Raw genomic sequence first — 23,358 nt, forward strand, 5'->3', positions numbered from 1 at the left:
AAAGGATTAACATTTAAGTTACCCACAATCCCACAGGAAAGAATACATTGACATGCAGTTTTATAGCCTTCTAGTGTCTTTTGTACGTAGTGCATGTGTGTGTGTGTGTATTTTCTACTAAAAGCGGTGTTATACTGTATATATTTTATATAATCATTTTTCATTTAATGTTTAACGAACGTCTTTGCATGCCATTAAATATTTTTTCACAGTATCTTTAACAGCTATATTCCATTCTCATGTATAGGTGAACCAAAGTTTTCTTCATTTAAGCCCCTAATATAAGATGTTCAGGTTATTTCAAAATTTTCTAATTTTAGACAATCTCAATATTAGAAACATACTTTTAACAGTACAGTTGCACAAATTTATAATTATTTCCTTAATATGGAATTAGTGAGTCAAAAGTTACACAGTAGAATGCACATCAAAATATTTCACTTGTTACTCTTTGTCAGTTCCCTTTTGCTTTTGAACAAGCTGCAGACGCCTTAACATGATGTTTACAGCTTGAAGAGGTTGCCTATTTGCCAACATCATTTTGTACTCACATGTCTGTATGCACAATTTCTGTCATTTCCTTTTCACTTGCTACTCAATTGCCATGGAGCCTTATCTTGTCTCTTCTAGCCTAACTCCTTCTTGTTCTTCAAGCCTCATTTAAGAGAATTTCAACCATTCTTGACTTTCTGGGATGGGTTAAACATCTCAATGCTCCCTCCTTATCATCTCATAGTTCATCCTTCCTGAAATACATTATCTAGAGTTAGCTGCTTTGGGAAACAGATACCCTGTTTGCTTGTCCACCCTACATCCTGGAACTTAGCTCAGAACCTGACATATTTCTTGAGGTTGGATTTGACTAGGCACATGAGGAAGGCTTTTGGTACACATTGAAAAGCCATACCATTAGCAAATTATATTTACTGCAATTTAACTTCATACCCACCAGGAAACTATATTTACTGAAATAGTGACATTCTTGGGGCTGCCTCCCATTTCTTATGTATTTGTGTCATGATTTTCTAGGTACAGAGCAGCTGACTACATAATTTTATGACTACACAGGACATCTTCCCTGAGTTCTTTTCTCCCTTTCTGTCCTGGAGAGGACTTAAAAAAAAAAAAAAAAAAATCATGGTCCCTCTCTCCTTCTCCAAGTTCTCTTCTTGTCCAACTCCTGTTCCAAATCGACTTACAGCCCTCGCCTTGCTTGACACATTCCTAAACCTTACTTACTTCCCCCCGCCCATTTCTATGATGGGTTTCACACAAAGACCTTGGAGAGTCCATTCCCATTCCTTCACTGGATACATCATTGTCCATATCTTCCACAGGTGGGCGGGATGAATGATCAAGGACTGAGGACTGAGCGGGCATGCAGTCAGTGTAGGAAGAAAGTGGGGACATAGCATGAGAATCATGTATAGACTCCTTTGATGCTCTTGGAATTCATGACCCAGCACGTGGACCAAACAGAGAAATCCGGTTGTGGGAATGGTTTGCCCCCTCTCTGAGAGGTCCAGTAACTGGTTGAGCTTAAAAGGCTTTTCTGCCTGCTTCACTGGATTAGAAAAAGCAAAGATCCAGTTTGGGACTACTAGAGGACAACTCAGGAGGGCAGGTGGCAACATCACTGAGGTTGTGAAATCACATGCTAGACCCTTGAATTAGTTAGGCATAGACCTGAATCTGTATAAAATCCTGGTCTGTCAAAATCTCTATGTTGTAGACATTCCAGAATACAAAGAGGCCTCTAACTCTGACAGATCTTTGGTGATTTTGGCTGTTGTGCCATCCCAACCTGTCTGTCTTAACCAGGAGCCAAATTACCTGCCTTGCATTCTGACTCTTCATCTTGTTAGCCATGTAAACTTGAACAAATTGCTTAACCGTTGGGGCGCCTGGGTGGCTCAGTCAGTTGAGTGTCTGACTCTTGGTTTAGGCTCAGGTCTTCATATCAGAGTCCTGGAACTGAGCCCTGAGCCCTGCTTTGGGCTCTGAGCTCACTGTGAAGTTTTCTTGTCTCTCTCCCTCTGCTGCTGCTCCTGCTCAAGTGCATGCTCTCGCTCTCTCTCAAATACATACATTTTTTAAAAAAATTGCTTAACTGTCTCTCTTTACTTCTGTTTTCTTATCTGTCAAGCACAAATAACAGAGGTGCCTCATGAGGACTGTATAAAAATTGAGTTATTATTTCCAGGGTCCTTTGTGGAGGGCTTGGCTGGTTGTATGGGCTCAGTAAGTATAAGCTATTTCTATGAGCTTATCCATTGTCTGAAAAGTCTTTCCTCTTCTTTTCTATCAAAATTCTCATTTTTCCTTTTTTTTAAATTAAGCTATAACTTAAATATAACTTAAAGCACATAAATATTAAGTCTAAAGCTTGCTGAATTTTCTCCTCATTTTTCAAAGTCCCACCATCGTGTGGTTGTCCTGACATCACTCTCTACTCGCCACAAACATCCCAGCTCTGATTTAAGGATTCTGTTTTGAGAACTACAGTGCTTTCTGCCCTCCCTCTGGACACCAGCAGGAGGCAGGGTGGTATAGGGGAAAAGCTACAGTCAGCAAGTTAATGATGAACAGGCTTTTCCTGGCCTAATAATTTAATGGCTTGGGTAAGGACTTATCCTCTAGGGATCTTGTTTCCCCCACCTGATCAAGAGTATGGACTACCAAATGGACACTTCATGGGGTTGTAGTGAAGATGAAATGAGATAAGTCCTGTAAACAATGCCTGATATATGTTAATTAAGTCAGCAAGCCTAGAAAAAAAATAGTAATACCCAGTGTTAGGGAGGATGCTGTGAAACAAGCAGTTTCAGCCAATGCTGGTGAAAGTGTAAATCTATAAAACCTTTCCAGGGAAGAATTCAAGAAGACAAAACTAAACTAATCTAAAAAAGAACAAGAGCCATAAAACTTCCGTTGTTTAAAAATTAGTTCTATGGGGCGCCTGGGTGGCTCAGTGGGTTAGGCCGCTGCCTTCGGCTCAGGTCATGATCCCAGGGTCCTGGGATCGAGTCCCGCATCGGGCTTGCTGCTCAGCGGGAAGCCTGCTTCCCTTCCTCTCTCTCTGCCTGCCTCTCTGCCTACTTGTGATCTCTCTCTGTCAAATAAATAAATAAAATCTTTAAAAAAAAAAAAAAAATTAGTTCTATGGAAATCATTGTAAATGAGCACCAAGATTTAAATGCATGGGTTTTGATTACTTACAGCCTTACTTATAGTGTAAATGAGAACTAGAAAGAGCCAATAATATTATTATTAAATAAGTCATGATGGTGTGTTCATATTAAGGAATTTTATTCTGGGATAAAAATTATGCCCCTCCCATAAAAATAAATAATTATGTACTCAAAGACTAGTTCATGCACAAGATAAAATAAGAGAAAAGGGGTAGAAACATAACATGACCACACATTTATGGAAGTTACAATCTGTAAAATTTTTTTTAAAGATTTTATTTATTTATTTATTTATTTATTTGACAGAGAGAGAGAGATCACAAGTAGGCAGAGAGGCAGGCAGAGAGAGAGGAGGAAGCAGGCTCCCTGCAGAGCAGAGAGTCCGACGTGGGATTTGATCCCAGGACCCTGAGATCATGACCTGAGCCGAAGGCAGAGGCTCAATCCACTGAGCCACCCAGGCACCCCTGTAAAATGTTTTTTTGACCATTTACTACTTATCACTTACCATGCTAGGGTAAATAAATGCTGTTATTTCATTTAATCTTCATCAAAATCCTACAGAAAAGGCATTATTATGCCAGTTTTAGAGATGAATAAACTGAGGCTCCAGGAGGTTAAGTGACTTGCCCAAGATGTTATAATGGATTTATGTCTAAGTCTGATTTTAAATCCAGATCTATTTATATTAACCACAATAGAACAAGAGATTTCAAATTTGTTCTTCCTTAGACCTTTCTATATTTTTCTAATTTTCTACAGTGAGTAGGGGGAAAAGATCCTCAATAAACGTTACCCTTTATGAAACCTTACCATGATCCCTGAATCAAAAGAGGCTGAAGAAACCTGTAGAGCCTAAACATTTCGTGTCTAGAGAAGGACTTTTCTAGTCTTATATTATATGTGACATCTTTAAAGGAGTACACTGTGAGATAGTAGAAAATAGTGTGTGTGTGTGTGTGTGTGTGTCTGCCCCTGGTTCCTGGCACAGAGTTTCTAAAACTCTGCTAATTTTTTTTTAGATTTTTATTTTATTTATTTGACAGAGAGAGAGATCACAAGTAGGCAGAGAGGCTGGCAGAAAGAGAAGGAGAAGCAGGCTCCCCACTGAGCAGAGAGCCCGATGAAGGGCTCGATCCCAGGACCCTGAGATCATGACCTGACCCGAAAGCAGAGGCTCAACCCACTGAGCCACCCGGGCAGCCCTAAAACTCTGTTAATTTCTTAAGTGCTAAGAGCACTAGGAGCATCTCTTGTTCTAAAAAGATGACTCTGGGTGGGCTCCAAGATGTCTTCTAGATGGGAGCTGGTCACCAGAAAGACCAAGCCATGATTAGAAGCTTGAAATTTTCCTCCCCTTCTGCTATTTTCTTGAGAAGGGAGAAGGGCTAAAAATGGAGTTAATGATCTCTCATGCCTATGATGTGGCCTCCATAAAAATCCCGTAGTATGGGGTTCAGAGAGCTTCCAAGTTGGTGACCACATCCATGTAACTGGATTGACATACCTCAATCCACCAAGATGGAAGCTCCTGTGCTGGGCACCCTCCCAGACCTTGCCCTGTGTATCTCTTAAGCTGGATGTTCATCTCTATTCTTAATCATATCTTTCAATAAACTGGTAAACATAAATGTTTTCCTGCATTCCATGAGCCACTCTAAGCAAATTAATGTATTTTAATTTAGAGCAACGGTGATTGATGTATTACTTCTAGAGCTGTCCCCAGCCCTCCCCCGGCATATAAATATTCCTTAAAAAAGTTTTTTTAGGTCGAAGTGATAAGGAATAAATTACGATTGTATGGGGGCAGTCGTGACAATCTAGGGTGGGAGTCAGACAAATCTGCATCAGAATTCCATCTCCACACATTCTAAACTGGTGGTCTTCAAACTGGAATTACACATATGCCTAAGCATGAACACTTTTCAAGGGGGATCAACCTTCATGTGTTATCTTGCTTAAAATTGACTGAGACTACACCAATGTCAGAGATCCTCCCAGTTTCCCTTTCCCAATCAACTTTCTCCCACCTTGCAAAAGATAAAGCATACCATCTGCATCTCACCGTGGTGTATGTTATGATGTTAGAAACTGAGTTTGAATACAAATACAGCATAGTTTAAGACTAATTAAGGTCCCAGGGCACCTGGGTGGCTCAGTCAGTTAACTGTCTGCCTTTGGCTCAGGTCTTGATCCTGCGGTCATGGGATTAAGCCCCAAGTCTGGTTCCCTGCTTAGCGGGGAGTCTGCTTTTCCTTCTCCTTTTGCCCACTGGCCCCCACCTCTGCTCATGCAGTCTCTCACTTGCTCTCTCTCAAATAAATAAATAAAGTCTTTTTAAAAAAAAGACTAGTTAAGGTCCCATTAACTACTCCCTCATTCATTTCATTGAAAGATGACTGTTTTTTTTTTTTTTAAAGTAGGCTTGTGATCTCACAACCCTGAGATCAAGACCCAAGCTGGTATCAAAAGTGAGACACTTAACCAACTGAGCCACGCAGCCACCCTGAGAGGTGAATTTTCAATGGATATAATTTTAGGCTGCTTATAATGCTAGCTTAAACTCAGAGAAAATTAATATTTAAAGTCTTGCGGTGAGGGACAACTGGGTGGCTCAGTTGATTAAGCACCTGCTTTTGGCTCAGGTAATGGGCCTCTTGTTCAGCAGGGACCCTCCTTCTCCCAATGCCTGCCCCTCCCCCTCCTTGTGCGCACGCTCTCTCTCTCTGACAAATAAATTAAGGAGGAAAAAAAGAAGCCTTGTGGCGATAGTTTTTTTTTAAGACTTGTAAATGCAAAAAGTATATGGTCATATGTTGTTGCAGAGTAATAGATGATGAATAGAGGACTTTCAAACATAAAACCATGTTACTTTAGAGTAATATCTGGTTGGAGACATAGATTTCAAGGAGAAAAAGAATGATTTACAATATATGACTGTTAGGTGCCTGCCTGGCTCAGCCAGTTGAGCATGTGACTCTTGATCTCAGGGTTGTGAGTTCAAGCCCCACGTTGGGGATAGAGCTTACTTAAGAAAAAAAAAAAATGTTTATTAAAATGTATGACTGTTCAAGAAGGGCCTGTCCATATTTTTTCATTTTTAAATGGATGATGGTGGATATCATATCAGTATGGTACTTGTATTTCCTTGGGTGTATTTATGGCAATGATATCACAGTTATATTTTTAAATGTTAGGATCTGTAATATGCCAGAAAGTACATCTTTTGCATTAGTTAAATGCATGCTGAATTACCCCCAGAATGTTCCCTTATGCCCCTTTCTAGACACTCACCCTCCACCAACCACTGTTTGAATTTCAAACATCTTAGTTTGTCTGTTTCTGAATTTCCTATAAACAGAATCATATAGTAGGTACTCTTTGTGTCTAACTTCATTTGCATTACAGTGTTTCTGAGATTCACCCATGTCATTCCTTTTTATTGCTGAGTATTGTTCCATTATATGAAAATCCACAAGTTGTTTATTCATTGTCCATAGATATGTGGGTTTTTTTCCTATTTGGGGCAATTACAAATAAGTCTGCTACAAGCATTATTGTTCAAGTAAGAAAAAAAAGGTAAATAAGATGGAAGCTTTTAGATGTCAACTTTAAAATGTAGAAGGAGATACACGTTCTTAGGCACTGGTTTCTTGTCTTTTTCCTTTTAATTGTGAACTATAGTAGGCCCCTCAACAATGCAAAGTTAAGGACACTGACCCCCATGCAGTCAAAAATCTGCCGAACACTTTTGACTCCCCCAAAACTTAACTACGAATAGCCTACTGTTGACCAGAAGCCTTACCGATATAAGATAAGCCGTTGGTCAGCACATATTTTGTATTTCATGTATATTACATTCTGTATTCTTAAGATAAGCCAGAGAAAAATAAAATGTTATTAAGAAAACTATAAGAGAAAGTTGTAAGAAAAAATATCAAGTGTACATCTGTGTATACGTGGCCAGTGGTGTTTAAGGGCTAATGCCAAACTGTTTTCCAAAGTAGTACCATTGAGTACTGCTGCGGTAGTTTAGTGTTGCAACAAGCTGATGAGCATATAGTTACATTTGTTGCAACTATCTTCTCTCACTCTGTGGTTTATTTGTCAAACTCTTTACATAATCTATTTATGAATTACAATGTATATCTTTAGTGTCACTGAATCATTCTCTTTATCTATCGTTTTCCTTTGTCTTGAAGGCTGTTAGTGGCTTAAATCCTTTCCTATTCAGAAGTCAAGAAGATATTTTGATATATATATATTTTTTAAGATATTATTTATTTATTTGACAGACAGAGATCACAAGTAGGCAGAGAAGCAGGCAGAAAGAGAGGAGGAAGCAGGCTCCCTGCTGAGCAGAGAACCCGATGCGGGGCTTGATCTCAGGACTCTGGGATCATGACCCGAGTTGAAGGCAGAGGCTTTAACCCACTGAGCCACCCAGGCGCCCCTATTTTGATATATTCTAAAAAGCTGTAGATTTTTGCCTTCACATTTGTCTTTCATCCACCTGGATTTGATGTCATGTATGCCATGAAGTAGAGACCAATTTCATTTTTTCTGGGGTCATGCAATAAGGTGGTGAGAAGTTCTGACTTAATAAGCCTCCGGGAGCAGGAGTAAGTTTGTTTTTTGTTTTTTGATTGTTAGTTTTGTTTTTTGTGGATTTTTTTTTTTCTGTTGTTATATTTTAACTGCCATGGAGTACATGAAAACAACACCTGCTTGGGCAGGAACTGCCGGGGAAAGAGCCAGCGGACGTGACATTTGGGTGGGTCGTGAATGACGGTAGAAACTGTCATCTCTTTTTATGACTGCCATCTGTTGGCCGTCCATGGCGCATTTCCCACGTGTGTTGCATCTGCATGATACTTTATCTGGCTTAGAATGGCCCAGAGGGAAAGGCCTGGGCCGCGCCCCACGCCTCAGCTTGTGGTGACCCCCAGGAGCTCTTGCCTAAGAAGACCCAGAAGCTGTGCGGGCGCCACTCCATGTTGTTAGACACACATACATGTCACCAAGGGCAGGGCTGGGCCTTTTAAAAATTCCTGCCACTGTAGTACTGCAGGATTCCCAAGTTTCACCCACATGGTGCTCCCTCCCCAAACCCCAGCCCCTGGCCAATGCATACAACAACAAACTCACCCACTCGCCCCCAGCACCACCACCCAGGGCAGTGTTGAAATCCGTGCCACACCCCCTGCACCATCTTGTCTGTGGTTGAGCGAGCACAGGGTCTTGCACATAGTAGGCACTAGATAAGCATCAGGTGAATAACAAATGAGTTACCACATGAAGGTTGGGATATAAGAGCACATTCCCCTCTGCAGCAGTGTAGCAAGACATGGGTACATTAGGTAGTAATTGCCATTCTGAGTGTGCACAGGAATCATAGTCGGAGGCGGGGTCTTTAAATATTTCTGGAACCCTCCTCCCCACTACTGAATTAAAACAGAGAAGGGGTGTGCAAAAAAGAGCTATGTTTCATTAATTCTCTGGGAGTATCTGGCTTTGATGCCCAGTCAGGTATGGAAATTATAGAATTACTAAACTTCATCAAAAGTACTCATTTGGCAGTATCTATCAACACTTAAAATTCACATGCCCTTGAACCTGTACTTCCTCCTAGACCTTATCCAGTACCCCCTAATACAGGCACAAGGGTATTTAGGGCAACATTTTTAAGCAGAGAACTACTTAAAACTAGGAAAATGTCCAGTTACTTATTAAGTAAATTTTATTGAGACAGCAGTAACAACAACAAAATAATAAATCCCCTGCTCTTAGAGAGATTTACATTTTAGTCTGTCAAAAGAGGACTGAACAAATAATTTATGATACACCTGAGCAATGGACCATTATTCACCCATTAAAAAAAAAAAAAAAGAGGTTGTCAATATACTGCTTTAAAAAGATGTTCAAGGGGCGCCTGGGTGGCTCAGTGGGTTAAAGCTCAGGTCGTGATCCCAGGGTCCTAGGGTCTAGCCCCACATCCGGCTCTCTGCTCAGCAGGGAGCCTGCTTCCTCCACTCTCTTTGCCTGCCTCTCTGCCTACTTGTGATCTCCGTTAAAAAAAAAAAAAAAAAAAGATGTTCAAGACAGGAGCCTCTGGGGGGGGCCTGGGAGCACCTGGCTGGCGCAGCTGGAAGAACATGCAACTTTTTTTTTAAGATTTTATTTATTCATTTGACAAAGATCAATGCACATATCTGCACATATGTGTAGATATATACAAATATGTAAGTTAAAAAATTATGGAAGAGGGCGCCTGGGTGGCTCAGTTGATTAAGCAACTGCCTTCTGCTCAGGTCATGATTCCGGAGTCTCAGGATCGAGTCCCACATCGGGCTCCCAGCTCCAAGGGGAGTCTGCATCTCCCTCTGACCTTCTCCCCTCTCATGTTCTCTTTCACTGTCTCTCTCTTAAATAAATAAATAAAATCTTTTAAAAAAAAAAAATTATGGAAGAACGTTCAATAAAATCGTTAATGACAGTTATCACTGGGAAGGGGGGCAAGTTTAACTCTTCTCTTCATACCCCTTTATGCTATTTAAACTTACTAACTTAAGGAAATACTACTTTTATCATTTTTTTGACTGTTCAAAAATTCCGTATAACCTTGAGAACCTGTGAGATTTAAATTTCCAGCAGGGGGCAGCAGTGATTCTCAAATATCTCTGACGTCAGCACAAAATTGAGGATTAGTGTCCGCAGATTTCCAATTCCAGGCCCAAATAATGTATTTTGATCACCAGATTAAAACGGAGGCAAAAAGCAATAACCACAGAAAGCTTAAAATGATGTAGGAATTGTGACAAAGCATTTCCTATATGGTTCTTTATTAACATTTGTCTAAACTTTCCTCTCTGGAGCGCTCCGTTTTCTCATCCATTAAAATCATAAGATTTGAAGAGATAATCTTAAAAGGTCTCTTTTCAGCTCTAACATTCTATGGCTTTGAGAATATATATCAGTATCTGGAAGAAACAAGCTCCAGTGCGCTCTGAAATTAATTGGCTTATCAACGAATCTGCTTTACAATCCTTTGCTGATCAGGATGAATTATTACCAATATATCTTTAGTGTAGATCAAAGAATACTTTTTTCGGGGGAGAGGGGAGGATGTTGTTGTTTATTCAATTCACTGATGGAGAAAAAGGAGAATTCTCCCGTTCTATAAATGTTTAGCGTGTGTATAAAGGTCGTAGGTCTGGTGTTTAGAAATTATACACAGGCTTACCAAAGAATCTTCACTGGGTTGGCCAAATTAAACAGCAGGCAGTTGTAGAGAAATAAACACAAGCAAGTTAACATTTAACCCAGCAAGTCCCTGTTCTTGCTGCTCCATCTTTCTTAATAGGAGGAGACTGAGTTGGTCAGCAGGCTGCTAACTACTCTAGGAAGACACTGGGCTCCTCTCAGAACCCAGCCATCTACCACTTTTATCAAGTACATATTTTTTATTAAAGAATAATTGAAATACAATATCATTTTAGTTTCAGGTATACAACATAGTGATTCGATATTTATATACATATATATACATATATATGATATTTATATACAATGTATATATTTATATACATTGCAATGTATACCACATCAATCTAGTTACCATCTGTCACCATACAAAGTTGTTATAGTATTATTGTCTATATACCTTATGCTGTACATTACATCCCCATGTCTTATTTATTGTGTAACTGTAGGTTTGTACTTCTTCTTTGTTTTTTTTTTTTTAAGTTCAACGTGGGGCTTGAACTCACAACTGTGAGAACTAAACTGAGATCAATGGTCAGTCGCTTAACCCACTGAGCAACCCAGGCTCCCCTGGAAATTTGTACTTCTTAATCTCCTTCACCTATTTTGTCCGTTCCCACTCCCTAACCCCTTGGGCAACGATCAGTCTGTTCTCTGTATCTATGAATCTGTTTCTGGTTTGTTTGTTCATTTGTTGTGATTTTTGGATTCCACATATAAGTGAAATCATTTAGTATTTGTCTTTCTCTAATTTCGCTTAGCGTAATACCCTCTGGATCCACAAGTGTTGTCACAAAAAGCAAGAGTTCATTCTTTTTGTGGCTGAGTAATATTCTATTGCGTGTATATGCCCCATCTTGTTTATTCATTCATCTATCAGTGGACATTTAGGTTGCTTCCAAATCGTGGCTCTTGTATATAATGCTGCAGTGAACATAGGCGTGTATATGTCTTTCCAAATTAGTATTTTAATTTTCTTCAGATAAACAACTAGAAATGTGATTGCTGAATTATACTTCAGTTCTATTTTTATTTTTAGGAAGCCCCATACTGTTTCCCACAGTGGCTGTCCTAATTTACATTCCCACCACCAGTGCATGAGGGTTCCCTTTTCTCTAAAGCCTTGCCTGCATTTGTTATTTCTTTTTTTAAAAATTTTACTTATTTATTTATTTATTTGCGGGAGAGAGATAAAGAGAGTGCATGAGCCAGGGGAGGGGCAGAGGGAGAGAGTAGCAGGCTAACCCCTCACTGAGCTAGGAGCCCAATGCGGGGCTCGATTCCAGGACCCTTAGATCATGACCTAAGCCAAAGGCAGATGCTTAACCAACTGAGCCACCCAGGTGTCTCAATATTTGATATTTCTTATCTTTTTGATAAAAGCCATTTTGACAGGAATGAGGTGATATCTTACCATGATTTTAATTTGCATTTCCCTGATGATTAGTGATGTTGAGCATCTTTTCATGTGCTTTTACATACACATATACATAGTTTTTAAATGTATTTATTTATTTGAGGGAGAGACAGAGAGCAGGGGGAGGAGCAGAAGGAGAGGGACAAGCAAACTCTCCGCTGAGCACAGAGCCCCACACAGGGCTCAATCCCGTGACCCTGAGATTATGACCTGAGCCAAAATCAAGAGTTGGATGCTCATCCAACAGAGCCACCCAGGTGCCTCCACATGTACATTATTTTTAAGCATCTGAATCATAAACTTTTCCAGCTATTTCTTCATGACCCAAGAGCAGTGCTCCTTTTATAGATAACCCTTTATAAATTATAACTTTTTTTTTCTTTTAACATTTGCCTAAGGTTATACCACTAATAAGTGCCTGAGGCAGGATTCAAACCTGTAACTATCTGGCTCCAAGACCCTTACCCTTGACCATGACACTATATGAATGGAGAGGACACACATCACCAACTTGTTATCCAGAAGCCATGAAGATCTACAGAGAGTCAGTGTGTTTAACTATATGAAGTGAGTGGCTGTTACATCACAAAGCTGTCTAGCTCACACATATGAAGCACTCACTATGTGCTAGTCTTTGTCGGGTATTGAGGATAAGGGTATCAAAAGATGAATTAGACTGGATCATCACATTTAAGAAACTTCCAGTTTTTGGAGGAGGGAAGAGGCAATGAGTAAATAAACATAACGTGAAAAATAATAGGGAAACACAATTAACAAAGAAGAAATCAAGGCACCATAGCAGGATGGCTAGATCTATGGGCCTCAGAGTCCAGTTCTTAGCTGTGAGACCTCTTAAGCCACAGTTTCCTTATTGGTAAAATGGGAATATTAATAGCCTCTAGTATAAGTAATTGTTGTGAGGGTTAAATGATATAAAGCATTATTAATTTGCTTAGCCTAGGACCTAGCAGATGGGGAGGCTTGATAGAATGTTAGTTAATAGTATTGTTTGATAAAGCTTAAGCAAAGTAAGAATCACACATAACTACCACATTTCTGTGATGTTGACACTGCTTTCTCAAAGCTCCTGAAGCTCTCAGCACCAAGCGACCCATTTCCTTGAGATTCATTCTTCTCCCTGACATGGTTATCTTGTGACCCTACTAGAATGTCTCCAGGAAAGAATAATATGGCAAAGGAGCACCAGACCTGAGGCACCAGAATCTTGGGCTTTTTCCCAGGGAAAGAAAACTGGGGCTGGTAACAGCCCTTGTGACGGCAAATCAAGACAGATCAACTTGGAGTGTTTGTTAGAAAATTTCTGGGTTCTTGGGGCGCCTGGGTGGCTCATTCGGTTAAGCATCCGCCTTCGGCTCAGGTCTTGATCCCAGAGTCCTGGAACTGAGCCGGGCATCAGGCTCTCTGCTCAGCGGAAAATCTGCTTCTCCCTCTCTCTCTGCCCTTCACCCCACTTGAGTCTGCTTCTCCCTCTGCTCCTTACCCAACTTGTGCTCTCTCAAATAAATAAACTAAATCTTAAAAAAAAAAAAGAAAGAAAAAAGAAAATTTCTGGGTTCACTCTCTGAGGTTTTCATTTTGCTCCAAATTGAATTTCAATCCATACTTTATTAATATTTTAAGATTACTATAATCATGGGGTGGGTTTCATGTGATTTTATCCTGCAATCAATTCCCTTCCCCACAAATTATTTTATTGTTTTCTCCTAAACACTGAACCACCTCTTTCCTCCTCAGTCAAGGACATTCCTTTGATTTGCTACAGTGGCTGTCTGAGTCCTGGCATGAGACATAAGAGTTCTTTCATCTGAAATCCTCTGCCTTCTGACTGCAGTAGGTAAGCTAACACTTCTCTTCTCTAAAACCGACTGAAAACTCACCTCCTTCTGGAAGCCTTCCCTGCTGAGTTCTTTACTTTTGTGTTCTGTTCTATGTCACAGATGCAATTGGGACCTTTGAAACCAGAGAAGTGTTCTCTGTCTTTGTCATGTGTCTGTAAGTTCTGGTTCTTCCCACTGGGGGCAGCATGGACTTTGCAGGGAGAGTAGGGACTCTGAAATCTGGCATGAATCTGGCCCCACTCCTGAGTTCTCAGATTCATTCTGGCTGTCCTTTGTCACCTTGGGACTGCTGCTTTATTCCCGTGGGTTGTCATCTTCCGTCCTGGCTTCTTCCCTTTCCTGCTTCCCTTTAGTTCTTTCCAGGAGTGGACAGAGGGCTCCTTTAACTTCCAAAAGCACAACTAAGTTCATACTGGGAGTCCCACCATTTACTGTAGTTAGTGTCCTCATCTGTCAAATGGGGATAATTATAGGGCCTTCCTCACCGAATTCTTGTAAGAATGAAATGAGATCAGGCATGTTTACCGGAGTTGGCACATGGCAAGTTGTGACAGATACTTTCGACTGCTTCTCTCAAAATCCATTCCAACCCCTTTCTAACCTTGCTTTTGGAACTGCAGAAAATACAAAGCTAAACACTACGCTTCTCAAGCTCCCTTCAGCTCTGATTCTGTTTGTGACGTAGATGCCATTTGTGTGAGACTTCAAAGCTATGTACTCTGTGGAGAGGCAGGTGTGAAGCATCCATTTTCCTGGTGTTGATCATGGCAAAGGCAACATGATTCTGGAGCCAGCAGCTGTTGGTGGCAACTTAGCAGTTCTGAATCTTCTGGATGGTGGCAGAGGCTGCAGCTTGCTTGTCAACCCAGTTCTGTAGTATAATTTTGGAGTCATTCCTGGATGTTTAGCCTAGAGTGTATGTCTTTTTTTTTTTTTTAAGATTTTAAAATTTTATTTATTTTGACAGACAGAGATCACAAGTAGGCAGAGAGGCAGGTGGGGGCGGGGGGGGGAAGCAGGCTCCCTGCTGAGCAGAGAGCCCGATGCGGGGCTTGATCCCAGGACCCTGGGATCATGACCTGAGCCAATGGCAGAGGCTTTAACCCACCACCCAGGTGCCCCTAGAGTGTATTTCTTAACTTTCCAAATAGTTCTGTCAGCTAGCCATACCCTTCAGTAAATCTCTTTGTGCTTAAAATAACAAGAGTGAAACCTGTTGTCTGCAACCAAGAAAACTGACCATTACATAAGTATTCAATGAATGTTAGCTGTTACTATTATTTTAAAACTTTGTTGATGGCTTGGTAGTAAAGCAAGTAATTATACTTTGTGAATAAAAATTTAAAACTAGCTGCTAGGTAAAACCATGTAAAATGATTTCTAGGGTAGCACTGTCCCATAGAGCTTTCTTTCATGAGGGACATGTTCTATATTTGCACCCAGTATTGTAGCCACTGGTTACATGTGGCTGGTGAGCACTTGAATTGTGGCTACCATCACTGAGGGACTGAACTTTTAATCTGATTTCATTTCAATTCATTTACATTTAGAATTAAATAACCACATGTGGTTGATAGCTACCATGTTGGACAACACGGTCCTCAAAGTCTCAGCCTGACTCTTTCCCAGGGGTCTTTTTTATGGCCCTCTCTTCCCTAGCCAAGAAACTTCTTTAATCAGTTCTTCCTCAATCCCAGTCTCCAGCCATATCTTAATACTCTAACAGAAATGCAACATGCCCACAACAATGACAACTTTTATATGGCGATCTTAGCGTCTCTTTGTCCCCATTTTAGAATGGCATATTGGCTTTTTATTTGCACAATCCAAAAGTTCACTGAAACGTTTTGGCTAAAATGCAATCCATTTTGAAAGGCAAATCTTACCCTTCACTTAAAGAAGGAAAACCATCTATTATATTTTTTAAATATGTATTTCCCATCATTTCTAGTATTGAGTTTCCAAGAACATTGGGGTCCTATATCAGTTAGACAAGTGATTCTCATACTTTGCTGCGTAGAATCACTGTGATATAGTAATTATTTGCCAGCCACACTCATAGCCAGTTAAATTAGTATTATGGAAAATGACTAAGGAGAACCAAAAGTTTATCTGCAGGGCGCCTGGGTGGCTCAGTTGGTTGAGCGACTGCCTTTGGCTCAGGTCATGATCCCAGACTTCCAGGATTGAGTCCCGCATCAGGCTCCCAGCTCCTTGGGGAGTCTGCTTCTTCCTCTGACCTTCTCCTCTCTCATGCTCTCTCTCACTCATTCTCTCTCAAATAAATAAATAAAATCTTTAAAAATTAAAAAAAAAAGGAAGTATTCTATTTAAAAAAAGTTTATCTGCAACATTCTATTTTTTTTTAAAGGAAGGTTGTATTCCTATATTAAAGCAATTAAAAGTTAATGAAAATATAGGGAAAATAATGGTAGGATTTTGAAAGAGGTAATTTATTGAGATAAGATAAATAATTATAAACGTAATATTTGAAGCCGAACTTTTTTTTATCATTTTGTTTTTTGTTTGTTTGTTTTTTAAATACTTCATTTCTTTCTTTGAGAGAGAGAGCACATGAGGGGAGGAGCAGAGGGAGAGGAGAGAATCTCGAGTAGACGAGGGGAAGCCAGCTTGGCAACCCCCCTTTTTTTTATCAGTTTGGTTGACTAGAGGCCATAAGGAGAGAGAAAACACAAAGCAACTTTCCAACAACTCTGCAAAGCTTCTGGAATATAAACGTTCACAAAGAAGGCAGATTTCAGTCATGCTTCTCTTCCAAATTCCATTTTCACATGTTATATGAATAAACCCAAATAATAACCATAAGCATTTTATAGACCTTCCTTCCCATATAACCAAAGAAATGAACATCCCGAGGGAAGCTGGGAAAAAAGACAATAGGTGTCCAAGTTCAGTGTCAGATGATCTCTTTATTGTGCTCCCCCACTTCCCCCCACACAGATGTTCCCTGTGAATGAACTTGGGTCTATGTGATTCATACCAGTGTGGGATGGTCCCAAAAAGTTTGAAGAGAGGAACTCAACACTTCCTGAAATGATTCTCTTTTGACATTAATTCAAATTTAGGAAGGAGCTGCCTAAGCCTTTTATAAATACCCTTGAAACATATGTGACTCAAGACCAATTTTGTTTCCTTCTGTCCTCTCAGTGGCTCTTTTATCTTACGGGAGTGATGGTACAACTTGGTTCCTGACTGTCTTGAGTGACAGCTGGGAGCCCGCCCTTTCCTCCTGCCCTGATTAAAACGCCATGAGGCATTTCCCACAACTTCAGGGCCCAGGTGCTTGGCAATACTGCCAAACATTTCTTCCAACTTAACAAAACTATTGTAATTATATCCATTAATTCTGGATTAGATAACACATTCAATCATTTATAAATTCAGAAGATACACAGAGCAGAAGGTGACTTTGTTCTTCTGCCCGTGTTCCCCCAGTTGCCCAGTTCCCTTCCTTGGGCCTGTCAGTTTCTGGGTTTCTTCTCTGAGATAGGTATTTTATGCAGCTTTAAAAGAACACATTTGTGGGGTGCCTAGGTGGCTCAGTCAGTGGATCGTGTGGCTCTTGATCTTGGGGTCACGAGTTTGAACCCCATGTTGGGTATAGAGATTACTTAAAAAAAAAAAAAGCTTTAAAAAAATATAAATAGGGATGCCTGGGTGGCTCAGTCAGTTAAGGGTCTGCTTTTTGCTCAAGTCATGATCCCAGTGTTCTGGAGGCAAGTCCCACGTTAGGCTCCTTGCTCAGCCGGGAGCCCGCTTCTCCCTCTCCCTCTGCTTGTGCTTCCCCTGCTTGTGCACTTGCTCTCTCTCTCTGACAAATAGTCTCTTTTAAAAAATAAAGTAAACTTACAAATTAAAAAATTAAAAATTAAATAGAAATAAAAGAATACATTTATGTTTTCTTCCCTTCCTTTTATTTGCCCATTTTACATTAAAGATACACATTTTTTATTTGTTTATTTTTTCTTCTGTCCCATCACTAGAATGGAAGCTCCATGAAGGCAGGGATTTTATTCTGGTTCTTTTTACATATATATATATATATATGTATATATATATATATATATATATACACACACATACATACACACATTTTTTTTTTAAAGATTTTATTTATTTATTTGACAGAGAGATAGATCACAAGTAGGCAGAGAGGCAGTCAGAGAGAGAGGAGGAAGCAGGCTCCCCGCCGAGCAGAGAGCCCGATGCGGGCCTCGATTCCAGGACTCTGGGACCATGACCTGAGCCGAAGGCAGAGGCTTTAACCCACTGAGCCACCCAGGCGCCCCACACATTTTTTTTAAAAGTCAGCTCTGTACCCATCGTGGGGCTCAAACTCACAAATTCCTGCAAATCCAACAGAAAAACACCATACAGATTGGAAATGTTAGGACAATACAGATGATGTATTGTAGAAAGAAGTACACACATAAAGTACATATGATCCCATTTTTTTTTTTTTAAAGATTTCACCTATTTACTTGACAGAGATCACAAGTAGGCAGAGAGAGAGGAAGGGAAGCAGGCTCCCCGCCAAGCAGAGAGCCCGATGCTGGACTCAATCCCAGGACCCTGGGATCATGACCCGAGCCGAACACAGAGGCTTTAACCCACTGAGCCACCCAGGCGCCCCTTTATGATCCCATTTTTTAAAAAAAGATTTTATCTATCCATTTGAGGGAGAGTGAGAGAGAGCATGAGAGGGGAGAAGGTCAGAGGGAGAAGCAGACTCCCTGTGGAGCTGGGAGCCCCATGGGGGACTTGATACCAGGACTCCAGGATCATGACCTGAGCCGAAGGCAGTGGTCGCTTAACCAACTGAGCCACCCAGGTGCCCCTGTCATCCCATTTTTATGATGATAAGTCAAGGACAAACAAGTTGAATCCTTGGTGATAGAAATCAGAACAGCAACCGCTGAGGTTGGGCACATTGACTGGATAGGGGCACCAGGGAACTTTCTGAAGATATGGAAAAGTTTGAATATTGATATGGGTAGCAGCGTTTACAGTTGTCAAAACTCACTGACCTATACACTAAAATGTTAGCATTTTATTTTATGTAAAATATACCTCAATTTTAAAAACTCGAGAGAACTGGGCTTTGGGAGCATAGTTAATCTCTGTAGATTCCAGTCACAATGGCCTTTTTTAAATTCCCCAAACACAATGCTTTTTCCCACACAACAGCTTGCATATATGCTATTCCCACTGCCTGGGACACTTTCTTTTTCCCTTTTACCAACATACAACTACACCCATTCTCTCTCTCTCTCACACCCCTAGCTTTTTATAATTCACTGTGTGTCAAAATACATATAGCATAGCAAATGGCTGGAATGATCCCATACCGATATAACCTGTTGGAGCTACTTGGCAAAACTCACGTATAAAAAATTGCACATTTCTCAATTTGGTGGTGGTGGGGTGGGGGGGAATCAAACTTAAATGCAACTCAGTCTCTACCTTTCTGGGTGGAGGTGGGTGATATAATCCCAGTCATTTTTGGCCACACAGCCCACTTGGCTTCCTGAGATTAGAGAAGTACCTGGGGGTTAGGACATTCAGAAAAATTGGAGACAGGCCTTTGGTCCATATGATGGCCATTGAGATGCTTACTGTTCTGGTGGTTTTCTCAAACTTGGAAGGCTCAGACTCAAGCTCAAGCTCAATTATCAGGATGTTCTTGGAGGATCCCAAGACCTAGGAGGGGCTGAGCACTCAGTCTTCCTGGGGCCACCAAACCTCCCTCCATTCCTGTTATCTTCTGGGCTCTCTGTGGCATTGAGTCGGGGAGTCCCTGTCACTCTGGAACTTGTCCATCCTTCATCCTCCCAGTGGATTTGCACTTAAAAAAAAAAAAAAAAAAGTTCCATGGAGAACAGGTGGGAGGGGGCTGGAGAGGATTTGGGGAGACCTGTTGAAGCTGGTAAGTCCCTAGACTGGACTCAGCCTCAGCTCCCATTAAATAAGAAATGGGAAAACTGGGAACGGAGAGAGAAATATATTTTTTTTTCTAAGCTTCTAAGGGGGTTGCAAACAATTGGAGTAATTAAAAGTTCTCAGAAGTAGCCGATGGTGCCCTTTTCACCGAGGGAATGTGGGCCAAGCATGATATATTAAAAGAGAGGGAGCTGCTCTATTGAAGTTAAAAATAATCTACTGTCACATGGCTAATTTGTTGGAATGCAGCAATTAAAGGGCTGTGGGCAGAGGGAGAGCTGGAAGCAGCTGGGGAGCTCACAGGCAGAGTGCACGCCCTGGGGACTATGTTTGCAGAGAGAGAAAACAGGGTCACAGCTGACTTAGGGCACCTTATCAGAAAACCCACAAAAGGGGCAGGAAGACGGAAAAGTGGGGTCAAGTTCAGAGCTGTGACCTTTGGGCTTATCAGACAGTGAAGGGATGGGTCAGGACTTGTCACCTGTGCTCCCGGGATGCTGATTCACACAGCGAGGATGAAGGCTTTCCAGTTCCCCCTGCACTTTGAAAATGCACGCCTTTGAATTCATTTCAAAGGAATATGTAACCCGAAGGAGCCCTTTGATCCTAAATCCTTGAGAAAACAAATCTATATGGTCTTGAGGGGGAAAGCGCAGGCCAGCTATACAAATCTTCATTTGGGGAGTTGGGGATTTTTAAAAATTCTCGAAATTTTTGAAAAATGTGTTGAAATGTTGGAGTTGAAAGAGATTAAGTTATGTAATACAATATCTAAATTTTTCAGGTGAGGCAACTCAGAGAGGCTCATTTACTCAAGGTCACTCAACCAGCAAGTGCTAGAAGCTTGATTCTAACCCAGGTCCTTAGCTAAACAGGAGGGACATGGTGGTTAGGAAGTGCGGGACTCCCTGATGCGGAATCTGGCTCCACAAGCTGTGGAGCTGGGGGACTCTCTTGTGAGTGACTAGTCCCTCTCAGTCTCAGTGTTACCTTCTGCAAAGTGGGAATAATGATAGCACTCACCACCTAGAGTGGTTATAATGCATGTAAAGTGTTTAGTGTAACCTCTAGCCTAGAGTAAATACTTAATAAAATGTAAGCTCTTACTATCCCAGAGCTTTTTCTACACCACCCTGTATCAAATTCCTAGTGCCTTTTTGCAGGTTAACTGGCCCCCACATCCTCTTTGGTTTGGGTGGGTTTCTCTTTCTCACATCCTTTCCAAAACCATGCAACTCTGGTGGGTAGTATAAAAAGAAAAAGAGGACGAGTCACTTTCTCCTAGCATTTTCCACATTCTCACACACCAGTGCTACTTCTGCTTTCAATATGGCTCCCGAGTTGTTACTAAGCAGAAATGGTGCCAACGTGAAGAAGCCAAGTACTGTGGCCGCAAATTCAGTTATCAGATGCATCTGAATCTTTTGGAGTGCTTGATCAGTTTTCAAATTAATAAGGGGCACCACTACCAGAAAGAACTCTGAGGGTCCAGTGGAGGTGTGGGCTTCAGAGTCTGACCACCCCTGGAAAGTGGAGGCCAAGTTCCATGCGGGCACATACATTACAAAGAACAGAAATGTAGCTGGGTTGGGGGGTGGAGAGAAAATTAAGTGGCTTGTTCAGGTTTCATTTACAACCAGATTCAAGGGTTTAACGATGTCCTGAGGGCACCTTTCCATTTTGTTGGGCTGTATTCTTGAGACTCTCTCAACTTGTTAGACAGAATAGCCCTGGAGAGCCTCAAGCTTCACTTTTCTCCAGTTCAGAACTCTTCGAATAAAGGAATCTTCCCACACCCTGAGTTCTCCATCCCTGTTTGGCTTCTTTAAATCAAGTGCTGGTTTCTGAAACAGCAGGGCCCTGGAAATGAGCTTCCCTAATTGGCTAGATTGGATCACATGCCTCACCTGTAAGCAAGGGGAGGTGGGGCACACTGATTGACCTCCTGCTGGCTTCGCAGAAATTAGCAGTCCTTATAGGAAACAGTTCTTACAGGAAAATGGGGGTTGTAAAAGAAAGGGAAAGACAGCTAGATATAAACCACTAATATCAAAGTCCAGCAGGTATGTGCACTTTTCTGAGATGATGGTTCATAGTTCCCTTCATATCCTCGAAGCGTTCTATAATCCAAGAAATAGTAAGAACTTTGTGGAGAGGAAAACACTTTCTTCCCGCTCCAGGTATTTCCTTCCTGTAGAGGGTCATCAACGCTGTTAATGCTCTAGGCCTCTCTTTCCCCCTTTCTCCTTCTGGGCTTAGAGAAGGAAGAACATGAAGAGAAACTGGGCATGAGTCATCAGTGTCTTCTTCCTGGTCTTTTATGACCATGATCCTGGGAGGACGCACAAGTTCTTGTCTCACTCCACGCAGGGAGGGCAGCCTGGTCCATTGCTGCTCAGGACTGGTAGGAAAGTCTGTTTAATTAGGACACAAGGAAGCCTCTTGGGCTCACGCCCAGAGTCACAGTCTCCAACCTAACATGTAGCCTTAGTAGAAGATAATCTACCTTCTCACTACCCAGACCCCTCATGGACCCAGAGCCTGAGTAGGGAGGAGGCATGCTGTCTGTTGAGTCCCCTTCTCAAAAATGGACAAGAACCACCAATTTAGAACATCAGGGACCCACGGATTCATCTTGTCACTCTCCCCTTCCTAGATGCATCCCCTGCGGAGGAGCTGGTTACCCGGGGAATCCACAGAGACTGTGAAGCGCTAGGAGCAGGCTCCCAGATTGACAACAGATTTACAACAGCAGGTGAGAGGAACTGGGATTATTTCACGTGGAGGTGGAAAAAGAAACCAAAGGAGGGGTGGCTTAATAGTGGCCTTCACCAGAACCATGCTGAGGGTGAGGCATCACTGGTATTTTTCCACTGCCTCACCCTGACCCCGATCATAGTCCCACTTGTGTCCTTCTGTGCCCACCTCTTGGAAAACAAATTGTTCCACTTCCACAGAAAGGTACAGGAGGTTGGGACAACACAAACCAAATTAAATGTAACAACATTTTATTATTATTTCTTTTTAATCACAAAAGTAATACACAGTCTGTGAAAAGAACTAATAAGTTGTAGACAGGGATAAAGATGATAACGAAAATCCACTCCTAGCCCTCAGCCCCAGGATAGCTGTTGTTAGCATTTCAGTCTCTTATTGTCCAGCCTTTTTCTATACATATTTTTAAAATTATCCTTTATTTTAAAAAAAATATTTAAAAATTTCAAATAAAATAGAAGGATATAATGTAAAAGATGAAAATAATATTCTCTGCAATTTCTCTTAATATTGTGATCTATATGTACTATTATTAAATTGAATTTTTTTTTATATTTTGATATAAAATTGAATTATTTTCTCCTCTCTTCTGGACTTAGGAATGGTTGACATTAATGGCACTCATTTGAGAGGAAAGTACTGATACTGTGACACCGAATTTAGAAATAGGGAAGTAAGATTCTCAGACTTACCCACAGCCTCACCTAACTCCTGCCAGATTCCCCAGGGACTGGAATAATTTCCTAATAAAATAGGCAACTTTGTTGAGAAAAGGAGGCAAAAGAAGGAACTTCCATAAGCCAGGACTCATGGCCTTCCTTCTCTACCAGAAATACACATCACATCCACTCTTAGCCACTTCAGCCTCCCGAGCTCCAAGATTTTGATTCTG

General features: G+C 41.1%; 1 protein-coding gene across 2 annotated transcripts in view; it reads left to right on the top strand.

Moving 5' to 3' along the window:
- LOC111152782 (NIP7, nucleolar pre-rRNA processing protein) overlaps positions 1 to 22,712 on the top strand; it is a 58,035-nt gene extending 35,323 nt beyond the window's left edge. The window contains exon 5 of one of the 2 annotated variants that reach the window (XM_022511416.1): positions 22,348 to 22,712. In XM_022511416.1, the coding sequence (XP_022367124.1) occupies positions 22,348 to 22,407 (60 nt within the window). In that variant the 3' untranslated portion in view covers positions 22,408 to 22,712. Of the gene's footprint in view, positions 1 to 13,626; positions 13,671 to 22,347 lie in introns of those variants that run through there. The other variant, XM_022511417.1, reaches the window with a different exon arrangement.
- The last annotated feature ends 646 nt before the right edge of the window (positions 22,713 to 23,358 follow it).

This window comes from Enhydra lutris, unplaced genomic scaffold, assembly GCF_002288905.1.
Source record: "Enhydra lutris kenyoni isolate GAN:26980312 unplaced genomic scaffold, ASM228890v2 scaffoldscaffold30, whole genome shotgun sequence".
NCBI classification, from domain to species: domain Eukaryota; kingdom Metazoa; phylum Chordata; class Mammalia; order Carnivora; family Mustelidae; genus Enhydra; species Enhydra lutris.